The sequence below is a fragment of the Bombina bombina genome, chromosome 9 (assembly GCF_027579735.1).
Source record: "Bombina bombina isolate aBomBom1 chromosome 9, aBomBom1.pri, whole genome shotgun sequence".
Taxonomy (NCBI): Eukaryota; Metazoa; Chordata; class Amphibia; order Anura; family Bombinatoridae; genus Bombina; species Bombina bombina.
In genome coordinates this window covers 180,661,417-180,681,104 of record NC_069507.1, presented here as the reverse complement: position 1 = coordinate 180,681,104, position 19,688 = coordinate 180,661,417, and the positions used below count along the sequence as shown (strand labels likewise).

At 41.3% G+C, this 19,688-nt stretch overlaps 1 protein-coding gene across 4 annotated transcripts in view; it reads left to right on the top strand.

Moving 5' to 3' along the window:
• The window catches only part of MKI67 (marker of proliferation Ki-67), a 98,753-nt gene that overhangs the window by 38,855 nt on the left and 40,210 nt on the right, over positions 1-19,688 (top strand). For 2 of the 4 annotated variants that reach the window (XM_053692508.1, XM_053692507.1), the window contains exons 13-15: positions 753-816; positions 2,241-2,477; positions 16,763-16,987. In XM_053692508.1, the coding sequence (XP_053548483.1) occupies positions 753-816; positions 2,241-2,477; positions 16,763-16,987 (526 nt within the window). The remainder of the gene's footprint in view (positions 1-752; positions 817-2,240; positions 2,478-16,762; positions 16,988-19,688) is intronic. The other 2 variants (XM_053692510.1, XM_053692509.1) reach the window with 1 other exon arrangement.

Below are 19,688 nucleotides of genomic sequence, written 5' to 3'. Positions count from 1 at the left end.
TAATGTGTTCTGCTAAAAGAATGTAGCAAATATGATAAAAATAAATTGGTAAGTTGTTTAAAATTGAATACTCTCTAAATCATACAATAAAGTCTTTAAATTGTCTATTTTAAAGGGACATTAAAGTTTAACATATGCATAGGATATATCTGCATTGAAACACTACATTAAAGGGACAATCAAGTCAAAATTTAAATGTACATAGATTAATTACATCTTTGAATAGAAAGATATTTGCAATATACATGTATTGGTAAACATGCTTCTAGTAAGTTATCACTGTTTTAGTGTTAACATTTTTCTCTGCACGTGCATGTGAAGCATAGCTAGATATTGTCACTGCACCCACATATTACAGCTGCTCAGATCATCATTGGGGCTTGTATTATGTCAGCAATTAACAAAATGAGTCATTACCAGATGATGCAAGCACCTTAGGCTCTCTGAGCAAGTGCTTTGTTTAAAATTCTTGTGCATGGTGCATATTCAAATACACTTTTGAAACATCTATAACTTTTATTAGCATTTTTTGCTTATACATGTATATTACAAAATTGCTTCTGTTCAATACCGAAATGCACCCATGTGGTTTTCAATTTTGGCTAGAATATCCCTTTAAGTATCTGTGTGCAAAATTGATGGTGGCAGAACCACAGCTTGTAGAGCTAAAAATGTATTTTGTTTTAATGCCCCTTCAATTTCAATTACTTTTTGCAAGTGCAGTTTGGTAAATAGAATCTTTTCTATTAAAGGTATCTTCTGTAAGTCATACTCAAGAACAAAGAAAATCTGCAAGTAAATCAAGAAAGTCTGAAAGTAAGTTTTGGTCAATGATAAATGCGGTTTTATAGGGTCACAAATTGTCGCATGGAACTTTTTTATTGGTTCAAAAATTTAGCATGTGAAAGTAATTGACACTGTGGAAGGCATTCTGCTTCTCCTTGAATGCTGTGAATTGTATGGAGTATGTTAATGAAGAAATTGTTAGTGAATACATTTTGATTAAGTGCCTGGATTTTAAAAATTAGATTAAAAACAGGGGCACTTTAAAGGGACATTATACACATTTTTTCTTTGCATAAATGTTTTGTAGATCTATTTATATAGCCCATAAAGTTGTTTTTTTTTTTTAAATGTATAGTTTTGCTTATTTTTAAATAACATTGCTCTGATTTTCAGACTCCTAACCAAGCCCCAAAGTTTTATGTGAATACTGTCAGCTACTTTCTCCAGCTTGCTCCTGTTTGTGTAAAGGGTCTTTTCATATGCAAAAGAAGGGGAGGGGGGGGGGGAGTGTCTTGTTTGCCACTTGCAATGGGCTTTCCAGCTACCTTTTCAACAGCACCAAACTGACAGCTTCTAAGTAAGTTTTTAAACGGTTTTATACTGGATTTTTATCAGTATCTGTGCATCTTATTCTTTATAGTAGTGTATTACATGCAGTTATATGAAAATGAGTGTATACTGTCCCTTTAATTCATAAAAATTTACATTTCACTCGTGTTGTGAAAATACTTACCTTTTAATCTTGACAGCAGCTTCCTCTTCCTGGGTCTAAAATGAGGAATATGGCTTTCTCCAATCACAGCATTGAATCACACCGATACTTAACTTTGCCCCTGATGTCAGAAATTATGGATAGGTCAAGTTATTTCTGATGTCAGAAATTATGGATAGGTCATCCACCAATCACGGCACAACCTGAGACTGCTAGTTCATTTAGGCGTTTTAGAGAACATTGAGTTCACTCCTGAAGTTTTGCTCAACACAGCACTAATTGGCTAAAATGCAAGTCAATAGATAAATTGCAATGTGATAAGGGGGGTGGCAAGAGGCTTAGGCAAGGTAATTAGAGGTAAAAAGTGTATTAAAGTGAAGGTAAATTTGCCTCCAGAACTTCACATATTCTGAAAGCGCTTCTCCTAACTAGCATATCAATATCCTTATTGGTTCCAAAGTCAAATGTACTTTTAATTCTCAGCTAGTTAAAAGAAGAGCTTTCAGAATGTGAAGTTCTGGAGGAAAATTTACCATCACTTTAATATAACTATGTTGGCTGTGCAAAACTGGGAATGGGTAAAAAGTGGTTAATTGGTAATAAAGGGATTATCTTTTAAAACCATAAAAAATGTGAAATTCACTGTCCCTTTAAGCACTTTTGTTCACATATATAAATTTTTTATATTGCCATATTAGTGTTTAGTGCTCCTTTAATTATATCATTTTTAATCAACTTATAGCTTCAAAGGAGATGAATGTACATGAAGTTGAAGCAATGCAAGATAATACAGCCCAGCCTTCACGTAGATCTAAGACTACAACTAATCTTTCACAAAAAGAAAACCATGAAAACAGTCGAGAACAAAGTCTAGTAGGAACGTCTGTAAACATTAGTGGAAATGATAGAGTAACACCAACCAGGAAACGAGGCAGACCTTCTAAAGGAAGTCTATCTGACTCTGTGAATATTTTGAAAGGTGAGATTACATTTTCTTTCTATCATAACCTTTGGGAAATACTTCAACTGGCCACCAGGAGTAGGCAAAGAACCCCAAACAGAGCATTAAATATCCCTCCTACCCTCTCGGTTCAAGCAGACGATGAAGAAAAGCAGATCGATAAAAGGCCTCCAGGCAGTAGTATCTGGAAATTAGGTTACTGCCTTCAAAAACATATATATATATTTTTATTTTTTTTTTCCATCCCAAATTACTTATGGGCTCAACAACTTGAATGTTCCCAGGAGTAATGGCTCGTGGGAATAAAATAAATTTATTTCCTTGTGGCGAGTCCACGAAAACCAACCAATACTCACTACATTTAAGTAACTTACATTTACTACAGACTGACTTGAGGGATACATTTCTAAAGCCTTTTCAAAGAAAATGTTTTAAGAACAATGTTATGAAACCCTTAGTAAGCATTTTCAGAGTATGCAAAACAATCAGATTATTGGAATCCTTTCAAATTATAACAATTGTATAATTATCATTTACCAGCCTAATTAATGGTTCATTTTTATTTTTTGAAAGGATTCCAATAATCTGATTGTTTTGCATACTCTGAAAGTGCTTACTAAGGGTTTTATAACATTGTTCTTAAAACAAAATTTATGCTTACCTGATAAATTTCTTTCCGGATATGGAGAGTCCACAACGTCATCAATTACTAGTGGGAATATCACTCCTGGCCAGCAGGAGGCGGCAAAGAGCACCACAGCCAAAGCTAAGTGTCACTCCCCTACCCACAATCCCCAGTCATTCGACCGAAGGAAAAAGGAATAACGCAAAGGTGCCTGAGGTTTAGTAAAAAATAACTGTCTTAAATTTAAGGGTGTGGTCATGGACTCTTCATATCCAGAATTTATTTTATCAAGTAAGCATAAATTTTGTTCTTTCCTAAGATATGGAGAGTCCACAGCGTCCTCAATTACTAGTGGGAACCAATACCTAAGCTAGGGGGGAGAACAGGACAGGCAGACCTAAACAGAAGGCACCACTGCTTAAAGAACATTTCTCCCAAAAGAAGCCTCAGCTGAGGCAAAAGTATCAAATTTGTAAAATGTAGAAAAAGTATGCAGAGTAGTCAAATTTGCAGCCTTGCAAATTTGTTCCACAGAAGTTTCATTTTTGAAAGCCCAAGAAGATGAAACAGCCCTAGTGGAATGAGCTGTTCTCTCAGGAGGCTGCTGACCAGCAGTCTAATAAGCAAAACTGATCATACTACTCAACCAGAGAGAAAATAGCAGTAGCTGTCTGACCTTGATGCTTTCCAGCGAAACAAACAGGGCAGAAGACTGACGAAAATCCTTAGTCTCATGTAAGTAGAATTTTACAGCACGCACAACATCCAGTTTTTGCAACAAACGTTCCTTATGAGAAGGATTAGGACATAGAGAAGGAACAACAATTTCTTGATTAATATTTTTATCCGAAACCACTTTAGGGAGAAACCCCAATTTAGTGCGAAGAACTGCCTAATCCGCATGAAAGAGAAGGTAAGGCGAATAACACTGCAAAGCCAAGAGTTCCGGAACTCTCAGAGTAGAAGAGATGGCAATAAGAAACAAAACCTTCCAAGATAACTTAATATCCATGGAATGCATAGGCTCAAACAGAGCCTGCTGCAAAACTTTAAGAACAAGGTTTAGCCTCCAAGGGGGAACAGGTTTAAACACAGGCCTGATTCTGACCTGGGCCTGACAAAAAGATTGGACATCTGGCACATCCGCCAGACACTTGCGTAACAAAATAAAGCAGAAATCTGACCTTTCAGAGAACTGACAATCCCTTCTCCAGACTTTCCTGGAAAAAGACAAAATCCTAGGAATACTGAACCTACTCCAGAAGTAGCCCTTGGATTCACACCAATAAAGGTATTTATGCCATACCTTATTGTAAATTTAACGAGTAATAGGCTTGCGAGCCTGTAGCATGGTCTCAATAACAGACTCCAAAAACCCATGCTTAGCCAGAACTAAGTGTTCAATCTCCAAGCAGTCAGCTTCAGAGAAGCGAGTTTCGGATGAAAGAATGGACCTTCCTCAGAGGTAGCCTCCAAGGTGGAAGAGAAGACATCTTCACTAGCTCTGCATACCAGATCCTGCGAGGCCACGCAGTAGCTATTAGAATTTCTGATGCTCTCTCCTGTTTGATATGAGCAATGACTCATGAAAGTAGAGGAAACGGATATGCCAGACTGAAATCCCCATGAACCGCCAGAGTATTTATCAGGACGGCCTGAGGATAGCTTGACCCATACATTGGAAGCTTGGCGTTCTGCCGAGACGCCATCAGATCCAATTCTGGCATCCCCCATCTGACGGTTAACCTGGAGAACACCTCCGGGTGGATTTCCCATTCCCCTGGATGAAATGTCTGCTCAGGAAATCCGCTTCCCTGTTGTCCAAACCTGCAATGTGGATGGCAGACAGCAATTCTGAGCTTTTGATCACTGAACAATCCGAGCCTCCTCCTTCATAGCTAATGGTGGTTGATGTAAGCCACTGAGATTGTCTGACTGGAACCTGATAAACTGGGCTGAGGCCAAGCCATCAGAGCATTGTTAATTGCTCTCAACTCTGTTTATGGGAAGAGCCGACTACTCTCAAGTCCATAGTCCCTGCGCCTTTAAGTCGCAGGTAACTCCCCAACCCAGCAGGCTGGTGTCTGTGGTCACAATCACCCAGGAAGGTCTCCGGAAGCATCAGAAATAAGAGTTGGCCAGTTTGAGGGCCTTAATCCTATCTTGGATCTCCTCCAAAGGAGTCTCTACTTGAAGAGAATCAGATAAATCATTGTTACAATAAGATGCCACACTAGACAGTGGCAATACAAACTGCTGGTTGCCATTGGAGACCTTTGAACATACAACTTCAAAAAAGCCTTCAGCTTTTTTCCATTGGATCCTTAAAACAAACAAAACTATCCAATAGGAATAGTAGTCTTCTACTTTAGGCACCGTAGGCCATGAATCTTTAAAGGGATAGTATAGTCAAAATTAATCATGATTTAGAGCATGGAATTTTTAAGCAATTTTCTAATTTACTCCTATTCTTTCTCTTGGTATCTTTATTTTACAAATCTGGAATGTAAGCTTAGAAGCCAGCCCATTTTTGGTGCAGCGCCTGGGTTGTGTTTGCTGATTGGTATCTAAATGTAGCCATCCAATCAGCAAACGCTACCTTGGTATACTCCCAACAACCTGAAGAGGAGGTTACCGCAGTAGTTTCTGAAGGAGAAATCTCAGATTCAGAGAGTATTACCTCTGACGGACTCGGAGGTTGGTATCTTTCAGATTTAAACTTGATCACCTTCGTCTGTTACTCAGGGAGGTTTTAGTTACCTTGGATGATAGCGACTCCACAGTGGTGGGTTGTCCCTCAGAAGGCTAGTAAACTGGACAGATATTTTGAGGTTCCTTCCTACACGGATGTATTTCCAGTTTCTAAGAGAGCCACTGAAATCATTGCTAAGGACTGGGAGAGACTGGGCATTCCTTTTTCTCCCTCTCCTATATTTAAGATGTTTTCAATAGCCGGTTCTGTTAGAGGCTTGGCAAACTGTTCCTAAGGTAGGAGCCGTTTCCACCTTAGCTATGAGATCTACTATTCCCATAGAGGATAGTTGTGCTTTCAAAGATCCTATGGATAAGAAGTTAGAGGGGTTACTCAAGAAGATTTATGTACACCAGGGTCTGCAATGGCAACCGGCTGTGTGCATTGCCACCATAACTAGTGTGGCGGCATATTGGTTTGATGCACTATTTGAGGCGCTCAGGACAGATTTCTTTGGATGAGATCAAAGATAGGATAAAAGCTCTGAAACTAGCTAATGCTTTTATTTCGGACGCTTCCCTTCAAATTAGCTAATTGGGAGCTAAGATTTTGAGTGTATCTATTCTAGCCCGCAGAGCCTTATGGTTAAAACCTTGGTCTAAGGATGTCATCCTAGTCAAAACTTCTAGCTATTCCTTACAAGGGGAAGATCTTGTTTGGTCCTGATCTGAAGGAGATGATTTCTGATATCACGGGAGGTAAAGGTCATCTTCTCCCTCAAGATAAGAGAAATAAACAAAAAGGACAGAGCAATTTTCGTTCCTTTCGAAACTTCAGACAACTCTTCCTCTTCCGCCTCTAAGCAGGAACAGTCTAAGCCTACATGGAGACTCAGCCAGTCTTTGAACAAAGGAAAACAGTCCAAGAAGCCAGTTAGTGATTCCAAGACAGCATGAAGGGCATTCCCCCGATCCGGGACAAGATCTGGTAGGGGGCAGACTTTCCTTCGTTCAAGCCTCTGTTCAGGATGTCCAGGATCCCTGGGCAATAGAAAGTGTCTCTGGGATAAAAATTGGAGTTCTAAAGTTTGCCTCCCAGAGGCAGGTTTCTTCTTTCAAGATTATCTGCAGACCAGACAAAAAGAGAGGGGTTCTTACATTGTGAAGGAGACCTCTCCGCTCTGGGAATAATTGTTCCCGTTCCACTACTAGAACAGGGTCAGGGGTTTTATTCTAATCTGTGGTTCCCAAAAAGCAGGGAACCTTCCGACCAATTTTAGACCTCAAAAGTCTAAACAAGTTTCTCAGTTTTGTCCTTCAAGATGGAAACAATTAGTTCCATTGATCCAGGTGGGTCAATTTATCAGTGGATTTAAAGGACGCGTATCTACATGTTCCCATTCACAGGGATCATCACAAGTTCTTAAGGTTTGCCTTTCTGGACAAATACTTCCAGTTTGTGGCTCTTCCTTTCGGTCTTGCCACAGCTCCCAGAATCTTCACAAAGCTTCTGGGATCTCTATTAGGGTGCTTCGATCAAAAGGCATTGCAGTGACGCCTTATCTGAACGACATTCTAGTTCAGGCACCATTCTTTCAGATAGCAAGATCCCATATGGACTTGGTGTCCTTCCTAAAATCCCATGGATGGAAGGTAAATTCAGAAAAGAGTTCCTTAGTTCTAAACACAAGGGTAACTTTCTTAGGAACCGTAATAGTCAGAAGTCAGGAAATTAAAGATTATCGATACATCAGTGGCTCAGTGCATGGGGTTAATCGGGCTGATGGTGGCGACAATGGACATCATCCCTTTTGCTCGCTTCCATCTCAGAGCTCTGCAGTTGAACATGCTGAGACAATGGAACGGAGATTATTCGGACTTGTCCCCTCTACTTCTTCTGGAGCAGGAGACAACGGACTATCTACAATGTTGGTTGTCTCTGGATCATCTCTCCCAGGGAACATGCTTTCACAGACCATCTTGGGTGATTGTGACAACAGATGCCAGCCTTCTAGGGTGGGGAACAGTCTGGGGCTCTCTAAAGGCCCAGGGAATATGGACTCAGTCTGTTTTACCCATAAGCATTCTGGAACTGAGCAATCTACAATGCTCTTCTAGCCTGGCCCCAGTTAGCCATGGTACAGTTTATCAGGTTCCAGTTGGCCAACACAATGTCAGTGGCCTACATCAATCATCAGGGAGGAACGAGGAGTTCCTTGGCGATGAGAGGTATCCAAAATAATTCAGTGGGTGGAGGCCTATTCTTGCTGTCCATCCCATGGGTGGACAACTGGGAGGCGGACTTTCTGAGCAGGCAGACATTTCATCCGGGGGAGTGGTAACCCGGGAGTGTTCTCCAGCCGGATTCTCAAGTGGGGTCAGCCAGAATTAGATCTCATGGCATCGCGGCAGAATGCCAAGCACCCAAGATACGGGTTGAGATACAGGGACCCCCAGGCGGAACTGATGCTCTGGCAGGCCCCTTGGACCTTCAATCTAGCATACTCGTTTCCTCCGTTTGCTCTTCTTACTCGAGTGATTGCTCAAATCAAACAGGAAAGGGCCTCGGTTATTCTCATAGCACCGGTCTGGCCTCGCAGGATTTGGTATGCAGATCTGGTGGAGATGACGTCTCTACCACCTTGGAGACTTCCGTTGAGTAAGGACCTTCTGATTCAGGGGCCCTTCAATCTCCAAGCGGTCTGCTTCAGAGAAACTAGATTTGGGTGAAGGAACGTTTAATTTTTATCCAAGCGGGGGTTTTCTGACTCGGTCGTAGAGACCATGATTCAGGCTTGTAAGCCTCTAACTAGGATTTATCATAAGATTTGGCGTAAATCCCTATTGATGTGAATCCAAGGGCTACTCATGGAGTAGTTAGGATTCCTAGAATTTTGTCTTTTCTCCAAGAGGGTTTGGAGAGAGGTTTATCGACGAGTTCACTAAAGGGGCAAATCCCGGCCTGATCTATTTTGTTACAAACATCTGGCGGATGTTCCAGATGTACAATCGTTCTGTCAGGCCTTGGTCAGGATCAGGCCTGTGTTCAAACTAGTTACTCCTCCATGGAGTCTTAATTTGGTTCTCAAAGTTCCTCAAGGGGCTCTGTTTGAGCCTATGCATTCCTTAGATATTAAGTGATTATCTTGGAAAGTTTTATTTCTGGTTGCTATTTCTTCTGCTGAGTGTCAGAGCTCTCAGAATTGCAGTATGAGTCTCCTTATCTTATTTTTTTATTCAGATAAGGTAGTTTTAGGTACTAAATTAGGATTTCTTTCTAAGGTTGTTTCTGATCAGAACATTAATTAAAAGGAAAGACTTCTGCACAATTTGGACGTGGTCCGTGTATTAAAGTTTTACCTGCAGGCGACTAAGGACTTTCGTCAGTCTTCTTCTTTGTTTGTGGTTTTCTCAGGAAAACGCAAGTGATGGAAAGTTACAGCTACTTTCTTTTTGGCTGAAGAGTATCATACGTTTTGCATATAAGACTGCTGGACAGCAGCCTACAGAGAGTGTTACGGCTCATTCCAGCAGGGCTGTTGCTTCCTCATGGGCATCAAAAATAAAGCTTCTGTGGAACAGATTTGCAAGGCTGCAACTTAATCAAATTTCTAAAATTTTGATAGTGAGAAAAGACCTTTACCTCGACTGAGGCCGCTTTTGGGCGAAAGGTTCTTCAAGCAGTGGTACTTTCCGTTTAGGTTCCCTGTCTTGTACCTCCCGTATCATCTGTGTACTCTAGCTTGGGTATTGATTCCCAATAGTAATTAAGATGATCCGTGGACTCATCGGGTCATTTAAAAAGAAAATTTATGCTTACCTCATACATTTTTCTTTTTTTAATGGTAATTTGTATGTTATAAACTTCAGACACTGCACCTTGTTTCTTCCTTTCTCTTAAAGGGACAGAAAATGTTTGGGTTTAATTTCATGATTCAGTTAGAGCATGCAATTATAAACAACTTCCTAATTTACTTCTATGATCTAATTTGCTTCATTCTCGTGATGATCTTTGCTGAAAAGCATATCTAGATAGTCTCAGTAGCTGCTGATTGGTCGCTGCACATACATTGGTGAGCCAATCACACGAGGCATCTATTTACTCAACAAACAATATCTAAAGAATTAAGCAAATTAGATAATAGAAGTGAATGTTTAAAATTTGTATTCTCTATCTGAATCATGAGAGAAGAGTTTTGGGTTAATGTCCCTTTAACTTCGGTCGAATGACTGGAGTAGGAGGGAAGGGAAGAGCTATTTAACAGCTTTGCTGTGGTGCTCTTTGCCGCCTCCTGCAGGGCAGAAGTGGTATTCCCAATAGTAATTAAGATCCGTGGACTCATCGTGTCAAAAAAGAAATAAATTTATCAGGTAAGCATACATTTTCTTTTTCATGTGTAGATGAAGTAGCTGATTTTGTGGACCCAGGACATACTTGAAAACTAGAGATCTCAATGTATCCTTCCTGGTAAAATAATTTATAAATAAATGTTTGTGCTTTGAAACCACAGCCCATGACAATGGGTTGAACTTAAAGGTGATATCAGATCTCAGATCTCAATATGTTATAACTGTGTACACAGACTTGCTTCCTTTTTTTTTATTTGGCTGGAACAACAAAGCTCGATACATAGAGAGAACAATAGACAATGATCATTTTATCATTTAACTATCCTGCATCCCACTGAGTAACTTCTTCTGCTGGCTGTGTTTACTTAGGCTTGTCAATAGCATATACTAAAGTATCAAAACTTTCAGTATAGATGGCTACACCACAGGCTAAATCAGCTATTTAAAATGCTGAAATAGGAGTAAAGGAGTTACTTGTAACCAATTTAATGCTCTAGCAGGTAAAAAGTATCATTGGGAATAATTTAAAGGGGAGACCATTTTTGGGTGAACTGTCCCTTTAAAAGACAGGGCAATAAGAGATCAAAAATAAAAATACTGCGCCTCACTACTTATATCCCCAGTGCAATAAAACTTGACTCAAAACAAGTTTAATAAAATTATCAGGACACCTTTACACGTCTGACTGAGGTGCCTACTTGCCCCTTGATGTAGCGTAGGGAGACCCGACTGCATTAGATAGCGTTGAGAAACCTCTCAGATAATCTAAGAGCGGCGTCGGAAGGTCACGTGATCGGCAATTGAAGCTGCGCCACACATGTAAAGCGCGCCCTTCAGGCTGGGCTAAAAGTAACTAAACTGTTCAACTTCTGCTGTAGCCGTTACATATCGCAGCTATAAGCGATCAAAGCAAATAAAGGGCCCCCAAAAAACTTACACACCGACACTAGTGTGAAACGTAACTAGAACCGCTGCAATAAATTAATCCCTTACTCATGAGATTCACCTCTTTCTCACATACAACAGGTGCCTGCACCCTGCCTAAAATTAGCCCTGTACCCAGGATTCTCGTCCCAATTCTGTGAAGAGTTGATTCTTAACCCTTTCAGTGCCAGCCTCCCAGCCATAGAAGACAAATGGCACTTACCTGCATTTCTAGCCGTCCTGCAGTACGACCGCTCACAAAGTGTGAAAGGACGCCAACTCACTCCGCCTGTGTAAAAAAGAAAATTTATGCTTACCTGATAAATTCATTTCTTTTTTGACACGAGTCCACGGATCATCTTAATTACTAATGGGATATTCACCTCCTGGTCAGCAGGAGGCAGCAAAGAGCACCACAGCAAAGCTGTTAAATAGCTACTCCCTTCCCTCCCACTCCAGTCATTCGACCGAAGTTAAGGATAGAAAGGAAAAGCCAAGGTGCAGAGATGTCTGAAGTTTATAAAAACAAACAACCTGTCTTACAAGAACAGGGCGGGCCGTGGACTCATCGTGTTAAAAATGAAATAGTTATCACGTAAGCATAAATATTCTTTTCTTTTTTTAAGACACGATGAGTCCACAGATCATCTTAATTATTAATGGGACCCAATACCCAAGCTAGAGTACACAGATGATATGAGAGGGACAAGACAGGGCACCTAAACGGAAGGCACCACTGCTTGAAGAACCTTTCTCCCAAAAGCGACCTCAGCCGAGGCAAGTGTCAAATTTGTAAAATTTTGAAAAAGTGTGCAGAGGACCAAGTTGCAGCCTTGCAAATCTGTTCCACAGAAGCTTCATTTTTGAATGCCCATGAGGAAGCAACAGCCCTCGTGGAATGAGCCGTAACCTTCTTGGGAAGCTGCTGTCTAGCAGTCTCATGCAAAACGTATGATACTCTTCAGCCAAAAAGAAAGTAGCTGTAGCTTTTTGTCCCTTACGTTTCCTGAGAAAATCAGAGGACTGGCGAAAGTCCTTAGTTGCCTGCAGGTAAAACTTTAAAGTACGGACCATATCCAAATTGTGCAGAAGTCGTTCCTTCTGAGGAGGATTTGGACACAAAGAAGGAACAATCTCCTGATTAATGTTCAGATCAGAAACAACCTTAGGAAGAAATCCTAATTTTGTATGTAAAACCACTTTTTCTGAATGGAAAATAAGGTAAGGAGACTCATACTGCAATGCTGAGAGCTGATACTCTTCGAGCAGAAGAAATAGTAACAAGAAATAAATCTTTCCAAGATAACTTAAAAATCTAAGTAATGCATTGGTTCGAACGGAGCCCCTTGAAGAACTTTGAGAAATAAATTAAGTCTCCATGGAGGAGCAACTGGTTTGAACACAGGGCCTGATCCTGACCAAGGCCTTACAAAATGATTGTACATCTGGGACATCTGTCAGACGTTTGTGTAACAAAATGGATAAGGCCAAGATTTTACCCTTTAGTGGACTTGTCAATAAACCCTTCTCCAAACCTTCTTGGAGAAAAGCCAAAATTCTAGGAATCCTAACGCTACTCCATGAGTAGCCCTTGGTCTCTACGACCGAGTCAGAAAACCCCCACTTGGATAAAATTAAGCGTTCAATCTCCAAGCAGTCAGCTTCAGAGAAACTAGATTTGGGTGAAGGAAGGGCCCTTGAATTGGAAGATTCCATCAACGGAAGTCTCCAAGGCGGCAGAAATGTTATCTCCACCAGATCTGCATACCAAATCCTGCAAGGCCAGGCCGGTGCTATGAGAATCAGAGGCCCTCTCCTGCTTGATTCGACCAATTACCCGAGGAAGAGCAAACAGAGGAAATAGGTATGATAAAATGAAGTTCCATGGAACCGCCAGAGCTTCTATCAGTACCGCCTGGTGGTCCCTGGACATCGACCCGTATCTTGGAAGCTTGACATTCTGTCGAGATACCGTGAAATCCATTCCGGCTGACGCCACTTGAGAATCAGGTTGGAAAACCCTTCCGGATGGAGTTCTCACTCCCCCAGATGAAAGGTCTGCCTGCTCAAAAAATCAGCCAGCCAGTTGTCCACCCCTGGGATGTGGATTGCCGACAGGTAACAAGAGTGGACCTCTGCCCACTGGATTATTTTAGTTACCTCTGTCATCGCTAAGGAACTCCTCGTTCCTCCCTGATGTAAGCCACTGAAGTTATGTTGTCCGACTGGAACCTGATAAACTGGACCGTGGCTAACTGAAGCCAGGCCAGGAGAGCATTGTAGATCGCTCTCAGTTCCAGAATGTTTATCGGAAGAATAGACTCGGAGTCCAAATTGCCTGAGCATTTAGGGAGCCCTAGACTGCTCGCCACCCCAAAAAGCTGGCGTCACAATCACCCAAGATGGTCTGCGAAAGTAGATTCCATGGGAGAGATGATCCAGAGACAACCACCATTGAAGAGTCTCTCGTCTCCTGGTCCAGAATTATTAGAGGAGACAAGTCTGCATAGTCTCCGTTCCGTTGTCTGAGCATGCTTAACTGTAGAGGTTTGAGATGGAACCGAGCAAACGGGATGATGTCCATTGCTGCCACCGTCAGCCCGATTACCTCCATACACTGACGGCCGAGGAGTAGACTGAAGGGCTAGGCAAGTATTGATAAAATTTCTGTCAGAAAAATTTTCATAGACAGGGAGTCTATTATGGTTCCCAAGAAGGTTACCCTTGTGTATGGAACTCTTCCAAATTTAACTTCCACCAGTGAGTTCTCCGAAAATATATCACCATGTCGGTGTGAGATCTTGCTTGTTGAAAGGATGGCGCCTGGACTAGGATGTTGTCCAGATAACGCGCTACCCCAATGCCTTGTGACTGAAGCCCTGCCAACAGTGACCCCAGAACCTTTGTTAAAATTCTGGGAGCAGTGGCCAGCCCGAAAAAGAGCCACAAACTGGAAGTATTTGTCCTTGAAGGCAAACCTTAGGAACTTGTGATGATCCCTGTGAATAGGAACATGTAGGTACGTGTCCTTTAAATCCACAGTTGTCATGAATTGACCCTCCTGGATTAAGGAAAGAATGGAACGAATAGTTTCCATCTTGAAGGACAGAACCCTTAGAAATTTGTTTAGACTCTAGAGGTCTAAAATTGGTCTGAAGGTTCCCTCCTTTTTGGGAACCACAAATTGGAATAAAAACCCTGACCCTGTTCCAGTACTGGAACATGAACAATCACTCCCAGGGTGGAGAGGTCTTTTACGCAATGTAAGAGGGCCTCTTTTTGTCTGGTTTGCAAATTATCTTGAAAGAAGAAACCTGCCTCTGGGAGGAAAACTTTTGAACTCTAGTTTATATCCCTGGGACACAATTTGTATTGCCCAGGGATCCTGAACCCAAACCCAAGCGAAGAAATAGTCTGCTCCCTAAAAGATCCGGTCCCGGATCGGGGCATGCCCTTCATGCGGTCTTGGATTCAATAGCAGGCTTCTTGGACTGCTTTCCCTTAGTCCAAGACTGGTTAGTTCTCCATGCAGGTTTAGATTGTTCTTGCTTAGAGGAAGAATTTCCTTTCAAGTTTCGAAAGGAACGAAAATTACTTTGTCTTTTCTGTTTGTTTCTATTATCTTGAGGAAGATGACCCTTACCTCCCGTGATATCAGAATTTCCGTTAGGCTAGGTCCAAACAAGGTCTTCCCCTTGTAAGGAATAGCCAGAAGCTTAGACTTGGAAGACACATCCGCAGACCAAGGTTTCAACCATAAAGCTCTGCGGGCTAGAATAGAGAAACCTGAAATCTTAGCTCCCAGTTAAATAATTTGAAGGGAAGCATCCGTAATAAAGGCATTGGCAAGCTTCAGAGTCTTTATCCTGTCCTGGATCTCTTCCAAGGAAGTATCAGTCTTGAGAGACTCAGACAGTGCATCAAGCCAATAGGCCACTGCGCTAGTGGCGGTAGCAGACCCTGGTGAACATAAATCTTTTTAAGTAGACCCTCTAACTTCTTATTCATAGGGTCCTTGAAAGCCCAATTATCCTCTATGGGAATAGTAGTTCTCTTGTCTAAGGTGGAAACCGCAAAGAGAAAGACTTGAGTAGGAGGGAAGGGAGGAGCTATTTAACAGCTTTGCTGTGGTGCTCTTTGCTGCCTCCTGCTGACCAGGAGGTGAATATCATTAGTAATATGATCCGTGGACTCATCGTGTCTTAAAAAAGAAAACGGTAAACCTACTCTGGCTTTCTGTACTAGGGCAGCACATGTTAGGAACTTGTAAGGTGGGCCTTGCTGCGTTTTCCTAACTGCTCTAAAGCCACCACTATTCTACTGAAGAGATTGACGTGGACTACAGCTATACCCAAATCTTGCTTGTAGTGAACATTTTTAAATTTTCTTCGGACACCAAACTTTACCTCCTCCATTAACAGAGGCAAAGAGAATGACTTAGGATTGTGGGTAGGGGAGTGACACTTAACAGCTTTGGCTGTGGTGCTCTTTGCCTCCTCCTGCTGGACAGAGTGATATTCCCTCTAGTAATTGATGACGTTTTGGACTCTCCATATCTTGGGGGAAAAACATATTCTTTAAAAAAAGCCTTAAGAAATGTAGCCCTCAGAAGTCAGTCTGCAGTAAATATAAGTTAATATGAAGAAATATCTACTCAGTCTACAAGAGGCACATGTTGAAAGCACACAACCCATGTGTATAGTAGTACTTCTGCAGAAAGTTCATAAAACCCTTTTAAATGTCTTTCATAAATTTAATGTACTTTCCCCTTCATTAGAAAATTGTTGATTTTTAAAGTCTGCTTTAAATGTACTCCTTTGCACTGCTTTAAATGCGCTTGACATAACTGTAAAACATTCTATCGTGCGTATACTTAGAATATAATATATGTACATAGTTTTTTCCCCAGTAATTTTGTTTCAAAATGTCAGTTTCCATGAACTGGGATTTTGCATACATTTTGAATTTTAAATTTAAAGGACAGTCTAGTCGAAATTTAAACTTTCATTATTCAGATAGGACATTAAATTTTAATCAACTTTCAAATTTACTTGTAAACAAATTTACTTTTTTCTCTTGGTATTCCTAGTTTAATCTAAACCTAGGTAGGCTCATATGCTAATTTCTAAGCCCTTGAGAGCTGCCTCTAATCACATGCTTTTTAAAATGCTTTTCACAACAAGACTTGATAGATCATGTGGGCCATATAGAAAACACTGTTCAGGCACAGAAAGTTAGTTAAGATTTAGCATAACACAATGCTAAATGAAAGTCAATAGTTAAGTCAGTCATGTGATCAGGGGGCTGTCAGAAGGTTCTTAGATACAAGGTAATCAGAGGTAAAACGTATATTAATATAACTGGTTATGCAAAACTGGGGAATGGGTAATAAAGGATTATGTATCTTTTAAAACTATAAAAATTCTATTGTAGACTGTCCCTTTAATTTTATTTTATTTTTCTCCCCATTTCATTACTTTAAAAAGATCTTTCTTGTAAATTGAAAATTATAGCAAATTCAAAACCGAAATTAAGCTTGGATGAAAATTTTACTTTACTGTGTAGTGCTTGCTCTGTAGACCTCTGTATTCCCAGATGCACTCCAATAAGGAGGCATAATAACAAAGGACTATTTGTGCATTTATGCATATTTTGTACAAATTTTTATGTAAGGTTCTGAAAACTTTTTTTTTTTTTTTTTTTGTTACACAAGCTGGCGAGATCATGAAAATCACCAGATCTCCGGTTTCTCCTAAGAAAACAAATATATCAACTAATATAGCACCCATAAAAGACACACAAAGTGGCCAAATTGACCTCCCAGTAGAAGTCCCAAAATCTATGGAAGGCAATGGTGAAATGGTTAAATCCACTCCACTTAAAAGGAGAGGTCGACCTACAAAATATCAATCTGAGAAAGATGCATCTGAGGTGCAAGGTGAGAAGGAGCTTTCATGTGCCAATTTCTCCAACATTGGTGTGTCCGGTCCACAGCGTCATCCTTACTTGTGGGAATATCTCTTCCCCAACAGGAAATGGCAAAGAGTCCCAGCAAAAGCTGGCCATATAGTCCCTCCTAGGCTCCGCCCACCCCAGTCATTCTCTCTGCCGTTGCACAGGCAACATCTCCACGGAGATGGTTAAGAGTATGGTGTTTTAGTTGTAGTTTTTTATTCTACTATCAAGAGTTTGTTATTTTAAAATAGTGCTGGTATGTACTATTTACTCTGAAACAGAAAAAGATGAAGAATCTGTGAGAGGAAGATGATTTTAGCAGATAGTAACTAAAATCGGGTGCTGTTTCCACATAGGACTGTTGAGATGAAGTAACTTCAGTTGGGGGTAACAGTTAGCAGACTTTTTCTGCTTAAGGTATGACTAGACATATTTCTAACAAGACTGTAATGCTGGAAGGCTGTCATTTCCCCTCATGGGGACCGGTAAGCCATTTTCTTAGTCTCAAACAGAATAAAGGGCTTAATATGGGCTATAAAACTGGTAGACACTTTTATGGGCAAAATCGATTGCTTTATTTGGGCATTTTATACATGTTTATGCTTGTAATTCACTTATAAGCTTGGGGAACGTTTTTTAACGTCAGGCACTGTTAGACACCTTTCCAGAGGAAGGGCCTTCCCAGTTTAAGGCTGAACCTCATTTTCGCGCCATTACTGCGCAGTTACTTTTTGAGAGCAGACATGCAGATGCATGTGTGCGGATCCCAAAGTAGTTGGAAAACTTCCTAGAAGGCTTCATTTGGTATCGTATTCCCCTCTGGGTTTGGTAAAGTCGCAGCAAAGGCTGTAGCTGGGACTGTAGAGGGGTTAAAACTTTAACCGGCTCCGGTTTCTTTAATTTAAGGGTTAAAGCTTTGAAAATTGGTGTGCAATACCTTGAATGCTTTAAGACACTGTGGTGAAAATTAGTAGTAGGGTTGATGGTTGCAGCAATGGACATAGTTCCTTTTGCGCGGATTCATCCTAAGACCATTACAACTGTGCATGCTGAAACAGTGGAATGGGGACTATACAGACTTGTCTCCAGTGATTCAAGTAGATCAGAAGACCAGAGATTCACTCCGTTGGTGGCTAACCCTGGACCACCTATCCCAGGGAATGAGCTTCCGCAGACTAGAGTGGGTCATCGTCACGACCGACGCCAGTCTAGTGGGCTGGGGCGCGGTCTGGGAATCCCTGAAAGCTCAGGGGCTATGGTCTCTGGAAGAGTCTCTTCTCCCGATAAACATTCTGGAACTGAGAGCGATATTCAATGCTCTCAGGGCTTGGCCTCAGCTAGCAAAGGCCAGATTCATAAGATTCCAATCAGACAACATGACTGTTGCTTATATCAATCATCAGGGGGAACAAGGAGTTCCCTGGCGATTGAAAGAAGTGACCAAAATAATACAATGGGCGGAGGATCACTCCTGCCACCCATCTGCGATCCACATCCCAGGTGTGGAAAACTGGGAAGCGGATTACCTGAGTCGTCAGACTTTCCATCCGGGGGAGTGGGAACTCCACCCGGAGATCTTTGCCCAGTTGACTCAATTATGGGGCATTCCAGACATGGATCTGATGGCGTCTCGTCAGAACTTCAAGGTTCCTTGCTACGGGTCCAGATCCAGGGATCCCAAGGCGACGCTAGTGGATGCATTAGTAGCGCCTTGGACCTTCAACCTAGCCTATGTGTTTCCACCGTTTCCTCTCATTCCCAGGCTGGTAGCCAGGATCAAGCAGGAGAGGGCTCCGGTGATTTTGATAGCCCCTGCGTGGCCACGCAGGACTTGGTATGCAGACCTGGTGAATGTCATCGGTTCCACCATGGAAGCTACCTCTGAGACAGGATCTTCTTGTACAGGGTCCATTCGAACATCCAAATCTGGTCTCCCTCCAGCTGACGGCTTGGAAATTGAATGCTTGATTCTATCAAAGTGTGGGTTTTCAGATTCTGTGATAGATACTCTGGTTCAAGCCAGAAAACCGGTAACTAGAAAAATTTACCATAAAATATGGAAAAGATATATCTGCTGGTGTGAATCCAAGGGATTCTTATGGAATAAGATAAAAAAATCCTAAGATCCTTTCCTTTCTACAAGGTTTGGATAAAGGATTATCAGTAAGTTCTCTAAAGGGACAGATTTCTGCTTTATCTGTCTTATTACACAAACGACTGGCAGCTGTGCCAGATGTTCAAGCATTTGTTCAGGCTCTGGTTAGGATCAAGCCTGTTTACAGACCTTTGACTCCTCCCTGGAGTTTAAATCTAGTTATTTCAGTTCTTCAAGGGGTTCCGTTTGAACCTCTACATTCCATAGATATCAAGATGTTATCTTGGAAAGTTTTGATTTTGGTTGCTATTTCTTCTGCTAGAAGAGTTTCTGAGTTATCTGCTTTGCAGTGTTCTCCACCCTATCTGGTGTTCCATGCAGATAAGGTGGTTTTGCGTACTAAGCCTGGTTTTCTTCCAAAGGTTGTTTCTAACAAAAAATATTAACCAGGAGATAGTTGTACCTTTGTGTCCGAATCCAGTTTCCAAGAAGGAGCGTTGTTGCACAATTTGGACGTAGTCCGTGCTCTAAAATTCTATTTAGAAGCTACAAAGGATTTCAGACAAACATCTTCTCTGTTTGTCGTCTA